This window comes from Festucalex cinctus, chromosome 1 (assembly GCF_051991245.1).
Source record: "Festucalex cinctus isolate MCC-2025b chromosome 1, RoL_Fcin_1.0, whole genome shotgun sequence".
NCBI lineage: Eukaryota > Metazoa > Chordata > Actinopteri > Syngnathiformes > Syngnathidae > Festucalex > Festucalex cinctus.
Window position 1 is genome coordinate 39,848,344 of NC_135411.1, and position 18,107 is coordinate 39,866,450.

At 37.8% G+C, this 18,107-nt stretch overlaps 1 protein-coding gene across 1 annotated transcript in view; it reads left to right on the plus strand.

Moving 5' to 3' along the window:
• LOC144027687 (sodium channel protein type 2 subunit alpha-like) overlaps positions 1–18,107 on the plus strand; it is a 56,436-nt gene continuing 38,329 nt past the window's right edge. Inside the window, exons 1-9 of the mRNA XM_077535463.1 lie at positions 1–362; positions 5,113–5,419; positions 8,552–8,669; positions 9,708–9,798; positions 10,415–10,543; positions 11,422–11,513; positions 11,583–11,825; positions 11,899–11,962; positions 17,910–18,051. Of these exons, the coding sequence (XP_077391589.1) occupies positions 5,153–5,419; positions 8,552–8,669; positions 9,708–9,798; positions 10,415–10,543; positions 11,422–11,513; positions 11,583–11,825; positions 11,899–11,962; positions 17,910–18,051 (1,146 nt within the window). The 5' untranslated portion in view covers positions 1–362; positions 5,113–5,152. The remainder of the gene's footprint in view (positions 363–5,112; positions 5,420–8,551; positions 8,670–9,707; positions 9,799–10,414; positions 10,544–11,421; positions 11,514–11,582; positions 11,826–11,898; positions 11,963–17,909; positions 18,052–18,107) is intronic.

Here is an 18,107-nt window from a genome sequence, read left to right on the forward strand (position 1 = left end):
CAAGGACATCATACTCCCCACGTTGTGTGGAAAGACAAACTTCTGTGATGACTACTATGGAATTGCAGTCGAATAGAATGGAACGTGAAAACATGGATGGACATTGCGCACGTGGCCCGTTTCAATATGTCCATCATAAGGTGATTAGCGCACTGGCAGTCTAGAAGTTACTTTTGACCGCCAAACTGTGGATTGCACACGCACTCCTCTGTCCTGCTTTCTGGAGTTTAGGTCTGCATGAAGCGGAATAAGCCCTTAAAAAAGAAGTCATGGATTTTTCACGAAGGGTTTGGCTGCTACCCTTTCTGAAAACGCTACAATTTGACTCTGGAAATGATGCTGAAAATCTCAGAGTTTCATTGGTAAGTAAAATTCCTATGTCTACTTTCATTCTGACTGTGTAAAAAAGAATGTACAGTCGTAAATATTCATCAAATTGTATTCAAGAAAGTACACAGTAAAACGCAAAGGGGTGGACATTTACATATTGATATGCCTTTATAACCTGATTTCTAATAGTGGTTAAAATGTATATTTTCAATCATTGACAACATAGTATTATTGTTATGAAAGAGTTGTTGTATAAGAAGTGAGTGTCTGATGATGTACAGTGCTGTGAATTGTGTGGACCCTCATTTCATGTCGTGTGACATGTTTCTGACATATTTCCTGGATAACTGGTATAAATGTTTAAACTGCAAGTCTTGAGCTTGCCTTTTTTTTTTATTGCGTATTCATGAGTCAAAAGTATGACTAAAATTCTTTCAACTAGTTGTGTCTTTCTGTTCTTGGCTTTAGTCCCGACATTAAATATGGTCTGATAATGCAAGTCTTTACTTTCTGTAAGCATGTACTGCAATTACTTTGAAAGGTTTTTGATGAAGAAGTATGGTCAGAGTGCAGTTCATATTCAACATTGCACAGAAGAATGTTTACATTTACGCTGGATCAAATTTCGTTTGTGCTTATGACTTGTTCAGTTATGCTCAAGAATATGGGTATCATTTGAATCAAAAGTAAGCCAAAAGTATCGTTTTCAATGCACTATTGCCTCATATAAAGTGCTTCCCAGTTTAAAACTGCAAAAATGAACAAGAAGAAATTCCAGGAACAATACAAAAGTTAAACTGTCGACAGGATTTTTTTAAGAGAACAAAACAGTATAGTACTAAAAAAAAGTATACTAATAATTGAAAAAAAAAATGCTATGTTATTAATAAGTGTCCTCTGGATTTTGTGTGATGTCTAAAGGCTGGAAGGATGTACAGGGTATAAAGAACCCACCCAAGGCTTTTTAGGAAGAATGTAAGAAGATATTACTGTACTGTACTGAAAACATTTAATAAACCTCCGATACCTGACGTGACATGATATGATAAGTGAATAATTATCCAGCCTTTCAAAACTGAACTATTTTGGGATAGCTAATGCAGTTCCAATTTCAAAACGTATAGAACAATTTTACATAACTGGACCATGCATGTGACCATTTATTTATTTAATTCTTTATTTTTGTGTGTGTGTATCAGAAGCTGTTACATGGGCCCCATATATGAATGACACATTATTATTATTATTATTATTATTATTATTATTATCATTATTATTATTATTATTATTATTATTATTATTATTATTATTATTATTATTATTTTAGCTGTACGTTTATAGGGTACCACTTCTAACTCTGAAGTGAAAGAACATGCTAAAATAATTAGTTTACACTCTTTGGAAATTGCAACTAAACACTGATTTAAAACAACTGAATAATACTTTGAATATATTTATATATCATGAAACCAGATGAACATACAGTATATTTATGCAGGAGATTTTATGGGTATGTTATAGCAATTCTTGGGGCCCATGACTGATGGGAAACTGCCTTCCCTGTGCATGCAGGTCAGTTGTTTAGATTTCGGTCATCTTTCCAAGTTTGGCAAATATTTACCACATACACTGATACGTTTTGGTTTACCTTTTAACATGACATCACATATGCACTGTATTCAATGGGAAGTGTGGATTGTAAATAATTGATCATCAGTTGTCTTATGCCATGTGATCAAGTTATTATTACCCAACCCTGTAACTTTTTTCTTATAGTGTAAAATCATTCATTTTAACAGTTGTAATTGTATTAAACAAACGAGATAATTTGATAGAAGCAAACACTTGAATGTATATCGAGAAGATCCGTCTCTTTAATCTTTTTTTCAAATAAAACTGCAGAATATAACATTACAAAACGGTATGTCTTTGTACAAACAAACTTCCGGTACAGGGCTCTGCTCTACTTTGAATCCAATTATCATAATTATTTGTAATGATGACGAGCAGAACACAGCTGTCGCGAGGGGAATTTAATTTCATTCATGTTTTGCCCTACAATATTTAATACTTGATCACCCACATTTAAGGTCACATGCAATTTGAGTCAGTTCTCCTTGACAAATATCCTTCATACACTTTATAATTTACTACTGTGCAGTTTAAAGACGCATATTACAGATAACCTGTCATAGAGGACAGATACAATAACTTCCATCATGACAGCAACCCAACATCCCAAACTTTGAACCCGCTAATCTTCTTTGTGGCGCTGCAAGTGGAACTTGACCTATTTGTTGGGATAGGGAATGTGAAAGCAGTGGATTCACTATGTGAGACACGCTGATCGGAGATCAACCTGGGCCAAAATAAGCAGATCAAGAGAAAACAGATCACGAGCGTCTGGCTGAAGGGATCAATGCATTTCAGGACAGTTAGCGATGGAAAACCCTCCAAGTTTTGTTCTTTCTCGCTCAACAGAAACAAAACCTTCTCTTTCAAAAGCTTTTTACTAACATGTCACCACAGATATCGGAATTAGACAATAAGGACTCAGGTCATGACCATCATGTCATCACCTGTTATCTGAGCACTGTGATGTCATTTTCAGTCAACAGCAAGTGGCAGTGCTAGGCAAAATAGCAGCTCCCTGTTACTTTCAATGTTCCAACGACTTGACCTTCATACACTGATTGGTCACCTGGGTACCAAAAAAATCAATGAACTTACTGTATGTTCCACCAGGAAAATCCAGCAGAATAGTTCAGGCTTTTGAGTTTTGACGTTGTGCTCTTTTCATTTACGTAGTTTGTGCAGTGGAGAGTGGTAGAGAGCACGGCTTCACAAACAACATTCTCAACATTGGAGCAAGGAACAGCCGACCGGTGACCACAGATGGTCTCTTGAAAGAGATGTGGACGTGTCTCGGCAGCCAAAAACAGTCACTGACAGCCAAAAACATCCCAAGTTTATTTTGTAGAAAATTTCAATACAGAATTTTCAGGGGATGAATCATGCAAATATTTAGTATTGCAATAGGTTTCCAGGTGGGTTGTTGCAGGTTATGGGGACGTGGCCAGTTTTAATGCACTGCGTACTCATCAGGTGCGAACTCAAGGCCAGCTGGGCTTGGCCTCCCTGTTTTTTCTCCCTCCCTTTTTATTGCATCACATACATGCTTTGAGCATCTGGGTGGTTTGGGTGGGGGCAGGCTGCGGGTCAGCAATTCCCATGGTTGTCCCACCATATCACGACCAACCTTTCTGATTTCATATTTATGACCCCAGGTAAACATAGTAATGGCAGGGGTGCTATGCATGGTACTGGCATCTGATCGACACTCCTTAGTTAGGTCCTCTCGTACCCATGATGCACCATGGCCCGCACCTCCTCTCTGATTAGTAGGACTGAGTCTGGCCCTCTTTGTTGTGTTGACAGCAAACAGAATTCCTCCACAAAGAACAATCTGAGTCCTATGGAGCATTAAAGTCGTCATATACAGTAAATATCAACCAAATGTGCAGTACGTCCAGATCCAGAGCTGAAAATCATTACAATTTGATTGTGTGATGGAGTTAAAGGAATAATGATGTTGCATTACATTGTTTGAGCTCAGATATCCATGCCAGCTTTCCTGAAAATCCACCAAATAGTTTGTATGGTATTCTTACAAGAGTTTAATCTCAGCCGACTGCTGATGCTGAAGCCAGTTTGGTAAATCCTGTCACTATCGAATATTTTTGGAATCGATTAATCTATTGATTGTTCAGTAAATTAATCGACTAATCAGATCATTTTAATTTTGCATTAAAGTGTATTACAAGAAAGGGGGGGGGATTGATGTTGTACTATATTACCGGTTCAGTCGTTGTTTTCCAAAGTAAAAACAGATGTTTGCAAATGTCCTATTTTAATTAAACACAGAAGATAATCAGGCTTCAATCATAAGGACTACAGAAATCAGTGAACAATTACTGTTGTTGATATGCTGAAAGCAGAGGATTTGGACAATTTTGAGTTGAAAATTGCTCCAAACAATTACTCTATTATTGAAATAGTTGTTGATTAATTTGGTAATCGATTACTTAATCGATTAATTTTGACAACTCAAATCCAGAGGTGAGCACTTATAACAGCCACATTCCACCACTGATCAAATATTTGTAACAGAAACTTTTAAGACTAGTACAAAAAACCCATCCTGGGTCAACACAATAGGGATTCTTGAACAATATGTAAAGCATGATTAGTATCAAAAATATATTTTAGCATCACATTAACTGATTCACTCGCAGCCATTTTTACTGAAAATGCTCCCGGCTGTTTTACTGGATTTTGACTGATTTTGCAAAGCCCACAGAATATTGTGTTCTGTTGATATAAAAAAAAAACAAAAAAAAACAAAAAAAAAAAACTTTTGCAGCAAATAGCATTAGTTTCATAATTATTCACAAACCTGTTGAAAACAATGGGAAAAAGATATTTTTTGCAACATGGCTCTTATACTCTGCTGCCACCTGCTGGGCGTTTCTTGTAAATAACTACCCTTGCTTTAAGTGCATCAAAGCCTTCTGTATGTTCTAGCATAAAAAAAAACAAAAAAAAAACGTATAAATACGTTTTTGGAACCATGCCAGAATTTAAAATAGAACTTTTTTATACGTTTTTGGGAGCAAATTAGTTAAAGAGTGTAATGTGTCATGTCTGTTTTTATTATGATCTCAATTTTGAGTCTACAATTTCATTTCTCATGTCATCTTCCCTCTTCCCGCCCACCTGTAGCTGTAAGTAAATTCTAGTACCGAAGAATCAGGATGAAAAGATGGCAGCCATGCTGTTACCAACGGGTCCTGATGGCTTGCGGCTGTTTACTCGTGAATCCTTGGCTGCCTTGGAGCAGCGGATCGCAGAGGAGCAGGCCAAGAAGGCCAAGGTTTGCAAGGAGGCCCACAAGAACGTGGACTCATCCAAACCAAGGGTCGACCTGGAGGCAGGCAAGCAGCTGCCGCGAATCTTCGGGGACATCCCTGCAGAACTTGTTGGGGTGCCGCTGGAAGACATCGACCCGTTTTACTTCAAGAACAAGAGGGTGAGTGATGTGTGTGTATGGCAATATTATACTAAATGTCAACCAAGGATGTGCTGGGCCCCAAATTCAGAGGGGAACATTCATTTGCTCCTCAGTCATGTTGTTTTAATGTACTGAGCTCTCAGTTTGGTAATAATAAAATCACCTGTCTCGCAACACAAGAGACACACCAATTTTGAGCTGCGCAGTTTTGAAAAGTACTAGTCCATTCTATTCTTAAAAACTCATTTTCCAGAGTCAACTTTATGAAGTTCAAAACAGCCATGCCATGTTGTGTCCTCAAAATTGCAAAATTCTTTTGGTAAACAAAGCATTTGATTGGCTCATTGTGGTCACATGATCACAACAAGAGCTACCGTAATACTGAAGGTGAACAGACTGTGGCATCGATGTATGTGGGTGAGAAAGAAATGGCCGCATGATGATGCACGGTTAGTTAATAATAATATTGATAATAATAATGATAATAATAATATTAATAATAATACTAATAATAAAAATAATAATATAAAAGGGAAAAAGACACTTGACTAATAATAATAAAAGAAAAGAAATGGCCGCATAATTAATGCACGGTTAGATATAATAATAATAAGAAGAAGAAAAGAAAAACAAGACACTTGACTAATAATAATATAAGAAAAAAGAAAAGGCCGCATGATGATGCACAGTTAGATGATAATAATAATAATAATAATAATAATAATAATAATAATAATAATAATAATAATAATAATAATAGTAATAACAATAATAATAATAGTAATAATAATAATAATAATAATAATAATAAAAGAAAAAAAGACACTTGGCTAATAATAATATAGGGGAAAAAAAGACACTTAACAAGCTCAGCTTGGAACCAAGGATACCAGGATACATAATAGAAAGCCAGGGAATGGAAAAAAAAGAAGAAGAAGAAAAAAAAAAGCCAAATCCAAGTTTTCATAGTGCACTAAAAAGGGACCACTATTCCACTATTTGGGTCAATTGTTTGGGTTGTTTTGTATAAAATGACAATTTTTTGAGGTGATGTTTTGCTTTAATAACTCAGAAAGTTGGGTCAGATTGACCCAAGTAGTGGATCAGACTTTCTTTTTTTTTTTTTTTTTTTTTTTTAAATTCAAATTGGGTTATCTTTGACCCAACTGTTTCAGACTAGGTTGTATCATTTTAACCACCCACCACCGGCTATAGCCCCTCTGCTTTAAGTAGTAAGCCTACCGAACGCAAATATACACAAACACTTGTAAATTTGAGGTCACAGATTTGTGAAGTTTGATAATTGGTAAATTAGTTTTGCTAATCTAAACTGAAGGAGAAACTACAAGTATTTTGAAATCTCTAATACTTTTCATTGTCTAAAATAAATAGATGTACCTGTGTTGCATACATCAACTGGTCACTGGGTTGGATAGAAGTCAAAATTAAATATGAAATGTGTACTGTATATGTGGGCAGCGTGGTGAAAGACTGGTTAACACATCCATCTCACTGTGCAGAGGTCTTGGATTTAAATGTATAGTGTTTGCATGTTCCCCACGTAGAATGAGTTTTGTCTGGGTACTCTGATTAGCTCCCACATTCTGAAAACGTGCATGCATGGTTGGCACTTTACTGAAACCAAAAGTGCCCAAAAACCTGTGAATTAAAACACACAGACTCCCAACAAGAACAGGAGTATAAAGAACCTCATTTAAAAAAAAAAAAAAAAAAAAAAAAAACTAGACTAAGTGCAATTTCTGGAGAAATTGTGTGGGAATGCTGAAAGCTGAATGCTAAGATTTGAATGCATGTGGAATGCTTATGAAGTAAATTGAGAGATAAATTATGAAATTATGACCTCCTGGTTACTGGACAATGCACTTTACCAACTGTGCCACCGAGCAGTGTAAGACACCTGGTAATGTTGATAAGTATATGTATGGAAGTGTGCGTGGAAAGAGATACTGACAAAAAGTTCAATGTCTGTCCTATTGAAAATGAATGGGGAAAAGTTAATATTACAAGTTAAATTGTGCAAATACTGTAAGTAATGTGGAATCCAACGATATATACCCCAGGACTCCAGGAGGCGTGAATTTTTTAAGCTAGTTGAAATTTGAACAGTGTAAATTGGAAGTATTATGTGGGAGTTGTTACACAGCAAAAAAAGTGTGGAGAATAAAAATCACAATAACACATGTGGGAATGCTTCAGAATTTCCACAATTATACGCAAAACATAAAGAAGGTAGAAAACAATACATATTATTGACGCTGATTTTACCATTTTGATTGGATGGTGTCCTTGTGAGTGCTAATAGATGCCTTTAAATACGTATAAGGTGTCATATTATTTTTTTTATTGTTAATATTTTACTGTGCTTTGGTTGTTGCAAAATGGCTATACAAACAGTGGAACCTCTTAAGTTTTACAATTTTTAATTTGGCTGACATTTTAAGGGGGAAACATGCCTCTCAAGTTTGGACCACCGTCATGCATTGAGGACCGACTCCTTTAGAACTGATTTGTGTGATTTTCCATGTTTTCATAGGAGAAAATTAGCTTAACAAATCTATGGTCTGTCAACGTCCCAGAATGGAATGTATTATTTTCAACATGAGGTTTCATAGGAATTATTTATTTATTTGAAAGATTTTCAATTTTGAAACGATGTTTAAAAAAATGACAATGATAAGTAATGAACCTTCTTTGCCCAGTATTTTACAGACATTTCAACAAAACTGGAGTGCCTGCAACTCATTCTACAAAGATTTCTTTTTTTTTTCTTTTTTTTTTTTTTTTAGATTTTGACTTGCTTTGTTGGCAGATCTGAGCCATTAATGGGCTGCTTATGGATTATCCACAGATGACAAAATATTTAAATAAATGCCACATCTGTTGGGGAAAGGTTTCAGGCTGCTTTGCTTTGGAGTTGCCTCCATTATCTTCTGCTTGTATTTCTCCTATGTACGGTATGATGCTTTCTTGTAAGCAAAAGTGCTTAGGATGGAAATTGATACTTCCAGTAGACTGAACTGTTCGACTTTTTGTAGTAAATATTTTTTTTTTCCAGATCACATACAAAAGTTCTACATCTAATGTTATTAACAAATGAATAATGATTTCTGTCTTTCTTTCCCCCCACAGACTTTTATAGTACTTAACAAAGGGAAGGCAATCTTCAGATTCAGTGCCACATCTGCTCTTTACATATTCAGCCCATTCCACTTCATCAGATCGATCGCCATCAAAGTATTGGTCCATTCATATCCTTTTTGTTTGGTGGGAAAATACATTATGTTACATTGCATGCAAATGCATTTCTTTAAAAAAAAACAACAACATTTTAATGAATTATAATTATGATAAAATAAAAGTAATTTTCAGTTAAAATATCAGGAATGGCATAATAGAAGAAGACGCCTAGTCAGATATGGCAGCAATTTGATTTAAAAACTAGTTTTAGTGACACGATACTCTTGCTATTGTTATCACATTAATAATAGTGACTGAATAGTAAGTCTGCGATTGGCTGGCAACCAGTCCAGGGTGTACCCTGCCTACTGCCCAAAGCCAGCTGAGATAGGCTCCAGCACCCCCCGTGACCCTTGTGAGGAACAAGCAGTCAAGAAAATGATGGATGAATAGTAAGTTGATATTAATATCGTAGGCTAATATACAAAAAAGAGCAATGTCAAGAGGCCAAACGTCCTATTTCTTATTGTCAATAAGCCAATTCCTATTAATCGTAACAGTTCTGTGAATGTTAGTGCTTGCCTTTTTCCAAAGTTACATTTTTGATACAGCTTCGTAATAGTCCGCTGGCATCACAATCCAAATCCCCTCTGAGATCCCTCCTTTAATCTCTGATATGAAAAAAGAGCAAGATTTCTGTATCATGACAGCTGCCTATTATTTATCAGGCAGATAAGAGAATTTTGTGTCAGGGAATATTCCGCTTTATGCAGTATATTCCAAAATCAAATTTTAAAACATATGTCTTGAAATGCACATATTACCTCAGCCATGTAACTTGTCAGTTTTCAGATTTTTTTTAAATTATATCATTTCTTCACAAAAGAAAAATGACATAAATCTTTTGGTCGGATACTATAAATGCTTTTTACTTAATAGTACTCTAAGATGCATTTATTGTATTAATGCCATTGGCACACACTGTGCTTTGTTGCTGTGTCCCAATGGATAGGTATATCCCATAGGATTAGAACATTGTTCCTCTGCTGTTTGACTGAATGTGTGTCAATTAATATTTCGCTGTGTACTTTCCTTAAGTTATTTTCCACATTGTTCAGTCTGTTCATAATGTTCACCATTCTGACCAACTGTTTTTTCATGGCGATGTCTGACCCGGCACCGTGGACCAAGCACCTAGAGTAAGTCCGCACAGTATTATCAGTTGTCTCCTTCCATGATAAACACAATGTTAAACTCGGATGTTGTATGTTCTAATGTAGAGCTGTGCCCAGGCGTAACTGAAGAATCGTGTATGTACAGTACAGTTTTTGATGTATGATGCATGTTGTATGCCACATACAATTTGTTACATTGTGTTATGGAATGAAATTGGACCATTTATTTCTCGGCTATGCCTGTTGAAGCAGGTATGGTTGATCTGTTTACAAGTGTGTTTTGCATGCAGATTTGCCTGCCAAAGATAATATAACTTTTAGTGTTGTTCCGATACCATTTTTTGCCTCCCGATACCGATTCCGATATCCAGCTTTGCAGTATCGGCCGATGCCGATACCATACCGATACCTAAGGTTTTTATTTCTCAACATGAAAAAGCTGTCCTGCCATTGGTTCAGAGCATTCAAGGGCCAATAGGATCTCTTAGATCGGCATGCAGTGAGCATGTCACATATCAGTAAACGTCGTGCATGAGCATGACACATGATTCTGCATCCAAAGTCCTATATTAGCATTGGAAATGCCATTTATTAATAAAAGTGTCTTTTCTTCTTATTCCTGTTCTTTTTTTTTCTCCAGATATACTTTCACTGCCATTTACACTTTTGAGTCAGCAATAAAGATATTTGCTCGAGGATTCTGTATAGTTCCTTTCACCTTTTTGAGGGACCCGTGGAACTGGCTGGACTTCAGCGTCATTGTTATGGCGTAAGTAACAATATCTTTTTGATCATTCTATTACTGTGCCATATCAGTGCTGTATTCTTACTTTGGACCTGTTTAGTTCAACACAAATCTATCCCTCTGTTGCTTGAATGGCAACAGATTGATCGGTGAATTTTGCCATTGAGTGAAAGGGATTTGTTGTTGTTGACATACAGAACATAAATGAAAGGAAAAGTAGATGACTACTAATTGTTGGACCAGTTAAGACAATCCTTTAATTTGTCCTCATGATATTTTATGGCTGCGATTGGCTGGCCACCAGCCCAGGGTGTACCCCGCCTACTGTCCAAAGGCAGCCGAGATAGGCTCCAGCACACCCCCGCGACCCTTGTGAAGAATAAGCGGTCAAGAAAATGGATGGATGGATGGATATTTTATGGACAAAACTCTTAAATTACCTGTTGGATGGAATTATTTGAATTAAGGATGGGCAATACCGATACTCGGTCTTGTCATCACCGATTCCCAGTCTTATTTCAAAATATTGGTATTCACAACGGTGATCAACAGTGAAAATTGCCATTAATTTCATGCAATTTGAAGGTAAAATGCTTTATTTGGATATCTAGGTCTTTTTTTTTTTTTAACTTATCTGTCGTTTTTTTTTTTTTTTTGGGGGGGGGGACATTTTATGTATTAAAAGTACAAAAAAATGGTATCAGTACTTGGTATCAATATCAGTGCCTATTGAAGAGTTAAGTACTTGTTCTAAGACAAACTTTATTCGAAAAGAAAAGAAATACATAGGAAATACATACATAAGAAATACATAATACATATATATGTAAATAATTGTACATACACAACAAAATCAAAATGATTTTTTTTGTATTTTGTATTTCTCTTTCATCATATTCCAGATATGTGACCGAATTTATCGACCTTGGAAACGTCTCGGCACTTAGAACCTTCAGGGTACTACGGGCCCTAAAAACCATCTCGGTTATACCAGGTACAACACATCTTCTGTCTCACATCTGCTTTCAATGTCACCATATGCGGAATCCCCTCACCCATGCAGGTCTGAAGACCATTGTAGGAGCTCTGATCCAGTCTGTGAAGAAGCTCGCAGATGTGATGATCCTGACCGTGTTTTGCCTCAGCGTGTTTGCCCTTATCGGCCTGCAGCTTTTCATGGGGCTTTTGCGGCAAAAGTGCGTTCGCAGCCTCACACACTGCGTCAACTCCTCCTATAGTCCCAATATGTCTTTCATCTGCAACAACAGAACATGGAATTCCATGGAGGACTTTCTCACAAGTGAAGGTCAGTTCACATTGTTAGTTATTTCCCAGTATCACATTTAAGACAATGCTGTTCTCATTCTTGTTTCCTTTAGATAATTTTTACAAAGTTGAAGGAGCTAAGGATGCTTTAATATGTGGCTACGGCAGCGACGCAGGGTAAGTTTGTACGTGTGAATCGTCTGCATGTCGTTATATAACAGTCAAACATCTTCTGGCTTTTGATCACATGCGTGTCATGTTTACGGGTGCAGATAGTCTTTACAGAACCAGCACAAAAAGATGCAAAGACGTGATATGTTTTAGTCCATGACGTAATGTATAGAGGAGTGATCCCATCAGGAGGGGGCGAGTTGTGAGGGAGTGTTATAGCGTGAGAGAGGCCGTGCACAAGACGACATGCAGTGTGGATTATCACCCTAGTGCCACTGGCACCCTGCACTGAGAGGCGAGGGGTTGCCAGCTGGAGAGAGACGGGGGTCTTTGGAGATTTCATCATCTCAAAAGCTGCACATAGTGATGAGGTTGAACCAGAGTGGACCGGATCACTGGATTTGATTGATTGATACGGTTGAGAAAAGACAACTTTGATTTCTTATACGTGCATCAGACCTAATAATATCAGACGCACAATAAATATCTTTAAAATAGATTGATGAGAAAATGCAAATGTGGATATAGATGTGATGACGAGTGGGTCAACATGATTCTGCTTGCAGTGAAGGACTGGTGTCACACAGTGCCTGTCACAGGAAACACCATCCAAATATTGCCTATCAGCCTGCATACGCAATAATCCTATAAATCTGCAAATGCTTTTGAAACAAGCACAGCAGGATGACTCGACCCATGCCAGGCCCAGTCAGGGGTTATAGTGAACTAAATACCCATCTGTGTCACTCTGAATTCCTGCTGTAACAAATGCCTTCTGTGACTGAAGGTGTTTTTGTTAAGCTTTTTCTCAAGGAGGGTTTCAAAACGTACTGCATTTCCCTTATTTCATGGTTGGTGATCTTGAACATTTGCTAGGTTTAAAATGAATGAAGAGTTTGAGTACTGGGCTTTAAGTGCAATATAAGATACAGACATAGTCAGCCTCTTATTCCAACCCAGAACCCAGTTGAGGTCGGGTTAACTTGAGCTACGATTGTGCTTGCTAACATGACCCTTCAGAATAGGTTAGAATTTTCTTGCCTCATGCACCACTTAGCACTTCAGGGATAAATGGACCCATTAATCATGCTAAAATGTAATCAAATTAAAGCAGATAACATAACAAGTAATTAAGACAATGTTGTACATCGGGGATGTGGGCCGGGGCTGGGGCGGGGGTGTTCCGGGCGTCTGGGTCGGCTCGCCGACCGGTGTCCGCTCGGGTGGCTTGGGGGTGGCCTTGGTGCTGCCGCGGCCTGGGGATTTCGGGGGGGGCGGTGCTCGCTTTGCTGGACCGCGGTTGACGGCTTTCTTTCTTTGGTGGTGGTCCTTATGCATGCCAGATCCGTCGCACCAGCATCTACTGAAACTCAAACAGAAGTTGCCTCTCCCTCTCACAGCCCCTTGAATCAGTGGGTGCTGGTGTCTGTGGATCTCACTTTGCTTTATCTATCCTTCCCTCCTTCCTCTCTTTAGTTTTTACTCTGGTCACTTGAGATCTCAATTTATTGGAAGTTTGAGGTTTCTGGGGTTGGCATAAGACTGGTTTTGAAACCACGCAGGAGGGGTTTTGTTGGTGCTGGACTTCACTTTGATGGATTGTATGTACTGGCTTCTATGGATCTCACTCTGCCTTATCGATCCTTCCCTCCTTCCTCTCTTTAGTTTTTCCTCTGGTCTCTTGAGACCTCGCTAAATTTGCTGGAATTTAGAGGCTTCCGGGGTTGGCGTAAGACTTTGATTTTGTAATCATGGGGAAGGCAGGAAGTGTTTGGTCGGTGCTGGATTTCACTTTGATTTATCTTTCTTTTCTCTTTATTTTTTTCTGACCTTTTCTCTGGTCTCCTGACCATTTAAACTTCACGACTCTGGCAAGATTCTGAAGTACCTGGTTAAGGCGAAGGGTAATGGGATATTTATAAGGCTTTAGGTGAATTAATGAGTATAAATTTATACGTATTTGCACGCACACGCACGCACGCACGCACACAAACGCACACACGCAAACGCACGCACACACGCAAAAAAAAAAAAAAAAAAAAAGAGCAATGATGATAAGACGTTGAATCGGTAAGACTACCGAATGAACAATTCTGAGCTCTTTAAAAAAAAAAAAAAAAAAAGACAATGTTGTACAATGATATCCAATACTGTAACAATATGTACGTGTAAACTATAAGGCTTTTAAAAAGGCAAAGGACAAAATACTTTGATACAGTAACAGTATAAGAACCAATTTAAACATTTGATTGTACAGTACAATCCTTAAAGTCAAACAATCTGTTCAGCAGAAAAAAAGGGAAAAAAAAATCTATTCTAGGGTCAAACTGTTTCTATAATAAAACATTTATTAAATGTGCAGGCACTGGTTTATCATTGAACTTTGGTCAAGAGAAAGTGTGTCAAAATACAATGGCGCTAATCCTTTGATAACCACTGACAGGCAAATGTGTGCAAGGTCAACAGTTCCTTTCTGACTATATTTGATATTCCACTCTGGATAGGAACCTTGCTGAACATTTTAAACTCATGATGATATCGAAAACAGTAAAGCTGTTTTGATAAATTATTATTGAAGGCATGGTGTCAGAGGTTACTCCCACGTTTCCATGGGGATCAGGCAAACTTGAATGCTGTTGTTTTTAATCCACCCCCCCCCCCCCCCCTCACCTATCCAAAAAAGCACAGGGACTTAATCTCCTAAGAAGTAAAATCTGACTCAGTGACTTGTGTTCATTTCAGAGGGAAAAGCAGATACGCTTAAGGGCATTAAAGGGGAAACTACATCATTTTAGGTCAGTAAGATCAGACCGATCCAGCTGCTCCACAGTTTACCTACAAGTTACTGCTGTGCTGTTCTTGTGTGTATGCGTTTTCTGGAACAAATTCGCTGGCACACATATAATAGCTTTTGTGTGGGTGTGTGTGTGTGTGTGTGTTTTTTTTCATTTTGCCCATATATCTTTTAAGACTGTGTGAGAAAATACTATTTGATGCAATGAGATTCATCCCAATCTCCACATGCGCATACTGCATGTACATGCTTGCTTTATATGTATTTCAAGTTCTAACAAAAAAAAACAACAACAAAAAATTAGTAAAAAGGCAAACCCTGTTGATGGTGGTTTTGTCTATTTTTTCTCTTTAGCTAATATATTATGATATTATATAATGATCAAAATGATAATTTTGATGGAACTTTCTGAGGCTAGCTGTGGAGACAAGATATTAAGCAGGTCAGGATGGAGGACGTAAAACATAGAGGATGCTTAATCTTTTGAGTGTATTCCAACAAGTAATCCCTGAGTAGATTTCCAAATTAAAGCTTTGGATAGGGTATGATGACACAAACACACGCAGCCAAGCCTGCACAGACACCACAAGGCCCAAGTGTGCACTATACATACATATATATATATATATATATATATATATATATATATATATATATATATATATATATATATATATATATATAAAGAGAGAGAGAGAGAGAGAGAGAGAGAGAGAGAGAAATATATATACATACCCATATACAACCCCTAGCAAAAAGTATGGAATCTTTGACGAGCACTCACTCAGACGTTTTATTGTGTAGATCAAACTCAGATAAAAACCATAAAACAGTCATAAGGTCATTCCAAAGTGCAACATCTTGGCTTTCAGAAAAAATAAAAAAGAAAGGAAGAAAAAACATTGTGCTGGTCAGTAAATGTTACTTTTATAGAGCAAGTGCAGGGAAATAAATATGGAATCACTCCATTCTGAGGAGAAAATATATGGAACCACTCCATTTTGATCAGAAAATAAAGGCACACCCAATCAATTTCCTTTCCTTAATTGGGCACCTGCCTCAAATGACATCTGCTCGTTAGTCAGCAATTAAAAACAGTGCAGTCATCACACCTTGGATGGCTTCTGGACCAAGTGGATTGGCAAGAATCATGGCTCCAACAAGGGAGATGTCTCTTGAGACCAAAGACAGGATTATCAAACTTCTTATAGAACTTAACACTACATGTATGGTTGCCAAAAATGTGGGCTGTTCACAGTCAGCTGTATCGAAGATCTGGACCAAGTACAAACAGCACGGGAAGTTTGTTAAAGTCAAGCGTGCTGGTAGACCAAGGAAGACGTCTCAGCGTCAAGACAAACAACTAAAGGCCATATGTCTTGAAAACAGAAAATGCACAACAAGACAAATGAAGAAGAAATGGGAGGAAGCAGTGATGAGTCACAAATCTGCATTAGACAAGGTGATGACGCTGGAACTTTTGTTTGGTGCCGATTTACAAAGAGGAGTGCCTAAAGAAAACATCCAAATTCCCACAGTCCTTGATGATATGGGGCTGCATGTCAGGCAAAGGCACTGGGGAGATGGCTGTGGTTAAATCTTCAATAAATGCACAAGTTTACATTGACATTTTGGACAACTTTCTTATCCCTTCAGTTGAAAAAAATGTTTGGGGATGATGAAATCATTTTCCAAGATGACAATGCATCATGCCACAGAGCAAAAACTGTGAAAGCATTCCTTGGAGAAAGACGCATCCAGTCAATGTCATGGCCTGCAAATAGCCCAGATCTCAAACCAATAAAGATGATCTGGCAACTGCAATCAAAGAGAGTTGGCACTAAATCTCACTGCAAAACACGACTCTACCAGGAATACAATGTGACACATTACTGGTTGAAGGTGCTCATGATGCAAAACTGATTGGTTAAATTTTAGTATACAGCATTTATATATGGCATTGGTGTGCAGCTGTCCATTAATAGATGATTTGGTATGTATCTCGATATATGGGGTGTAATACAATTCAAGGACAGCTTATTTTGAAATGTAACTATTTATTTTCCTTTCCAATTTATTTCCATTCCTTTCCATTCCCTTCAGAGTTATATCACGCCAATAAAGGATGATTAAATACGTATCTCGATATGTCTAAAGTGGAGCGATTCGATTCAGTTCAATTTGATGCACTCACCTTTTACATTAAAAACTACTAACTAAAAATAATTTGCTTACCTTCCTTGATGCTGGGAGTAATGTAGCAGTTGTATACCACTATTTAATTAATATTGTGAAGTGAATACTTCTCTGATTTTGTAAATGAAAACTAAGCATTATCTTGGTAAAGACTGAATTTTTGATACAGGTTGTGTAACTCCAGGTTCACCATGGGATTTCTTAATTATCCTGTTCCATACTGCAAACGTTTTATTGGGAAATGTAAACAGCAGAATTTTGGTTGTGTTGAATTGGCACGTTGGATAAAAAGTTTGCTCATTTGTGCTTCACGTGTTGATCATTGAAGCAAAGGTAGAGATGTGATGATGATGATGATGATGATGATGATGAAGCCTCTTCTGTCCTCACTGCTGCATATGAGTGAGCATCCCTGCCCCGCCGGCTGGTTGTCGGTGAGATGTACAGCTGTTCTCACAGCAGCACTCTTTGCCCAGCTGTTTCCCAGTCATTATGAAATTATTCTGCACTCAGATTGACATGACAGCCCGGCTTGTTCTCCGCTGCCAGACCTAAATATTTGCTGTAATGCCACCACGCTGACAATGAAGATCAGAAATGGAGGCAACCAACTGAAAAATGTTTGAACCTCTGTTTGCTATCCATCTGGCTTGGCATATAATCTCTTTTGCTGTGGTGCATTTTAGTGCAGGAGAGTGGGATGAATTTCAAGTGCCCTTCTCAGCCGAAATAATGGTGATGATCGCAGTGCTATAGCCGTACTGAGTCACCCGCTTCTCTCTGCTGCCGTGTCAAAGGCCACAAGGCTAAATGTTGATACTCGAGTTGTTTTTGACCCGGTTACAGCGGCACTCACGCTATCACAGCTAGATCTATGCCAGATGCTTTTTGATTTAATTGTGCACTGCCTTTGCTGGTCCAGACTGTCCTTTTTAATAATGTGTATGTACACTTCCATTACAGGAAGTGTCCAGAAGGATTTGACTGCCTAAAGGTTGGAAGAAATCCAAATTATGGCTACACCAGCTTTGATACTTTCGGATGGGCTTTTCTGGCACTCTTCCGACTCATGACACAAGACTACTGGGAAAAACTATTTCACCAGGTTCAATCTCACTTTTCAATCCATTATTATTCCATTATAAATTGCTCTGCCAAATA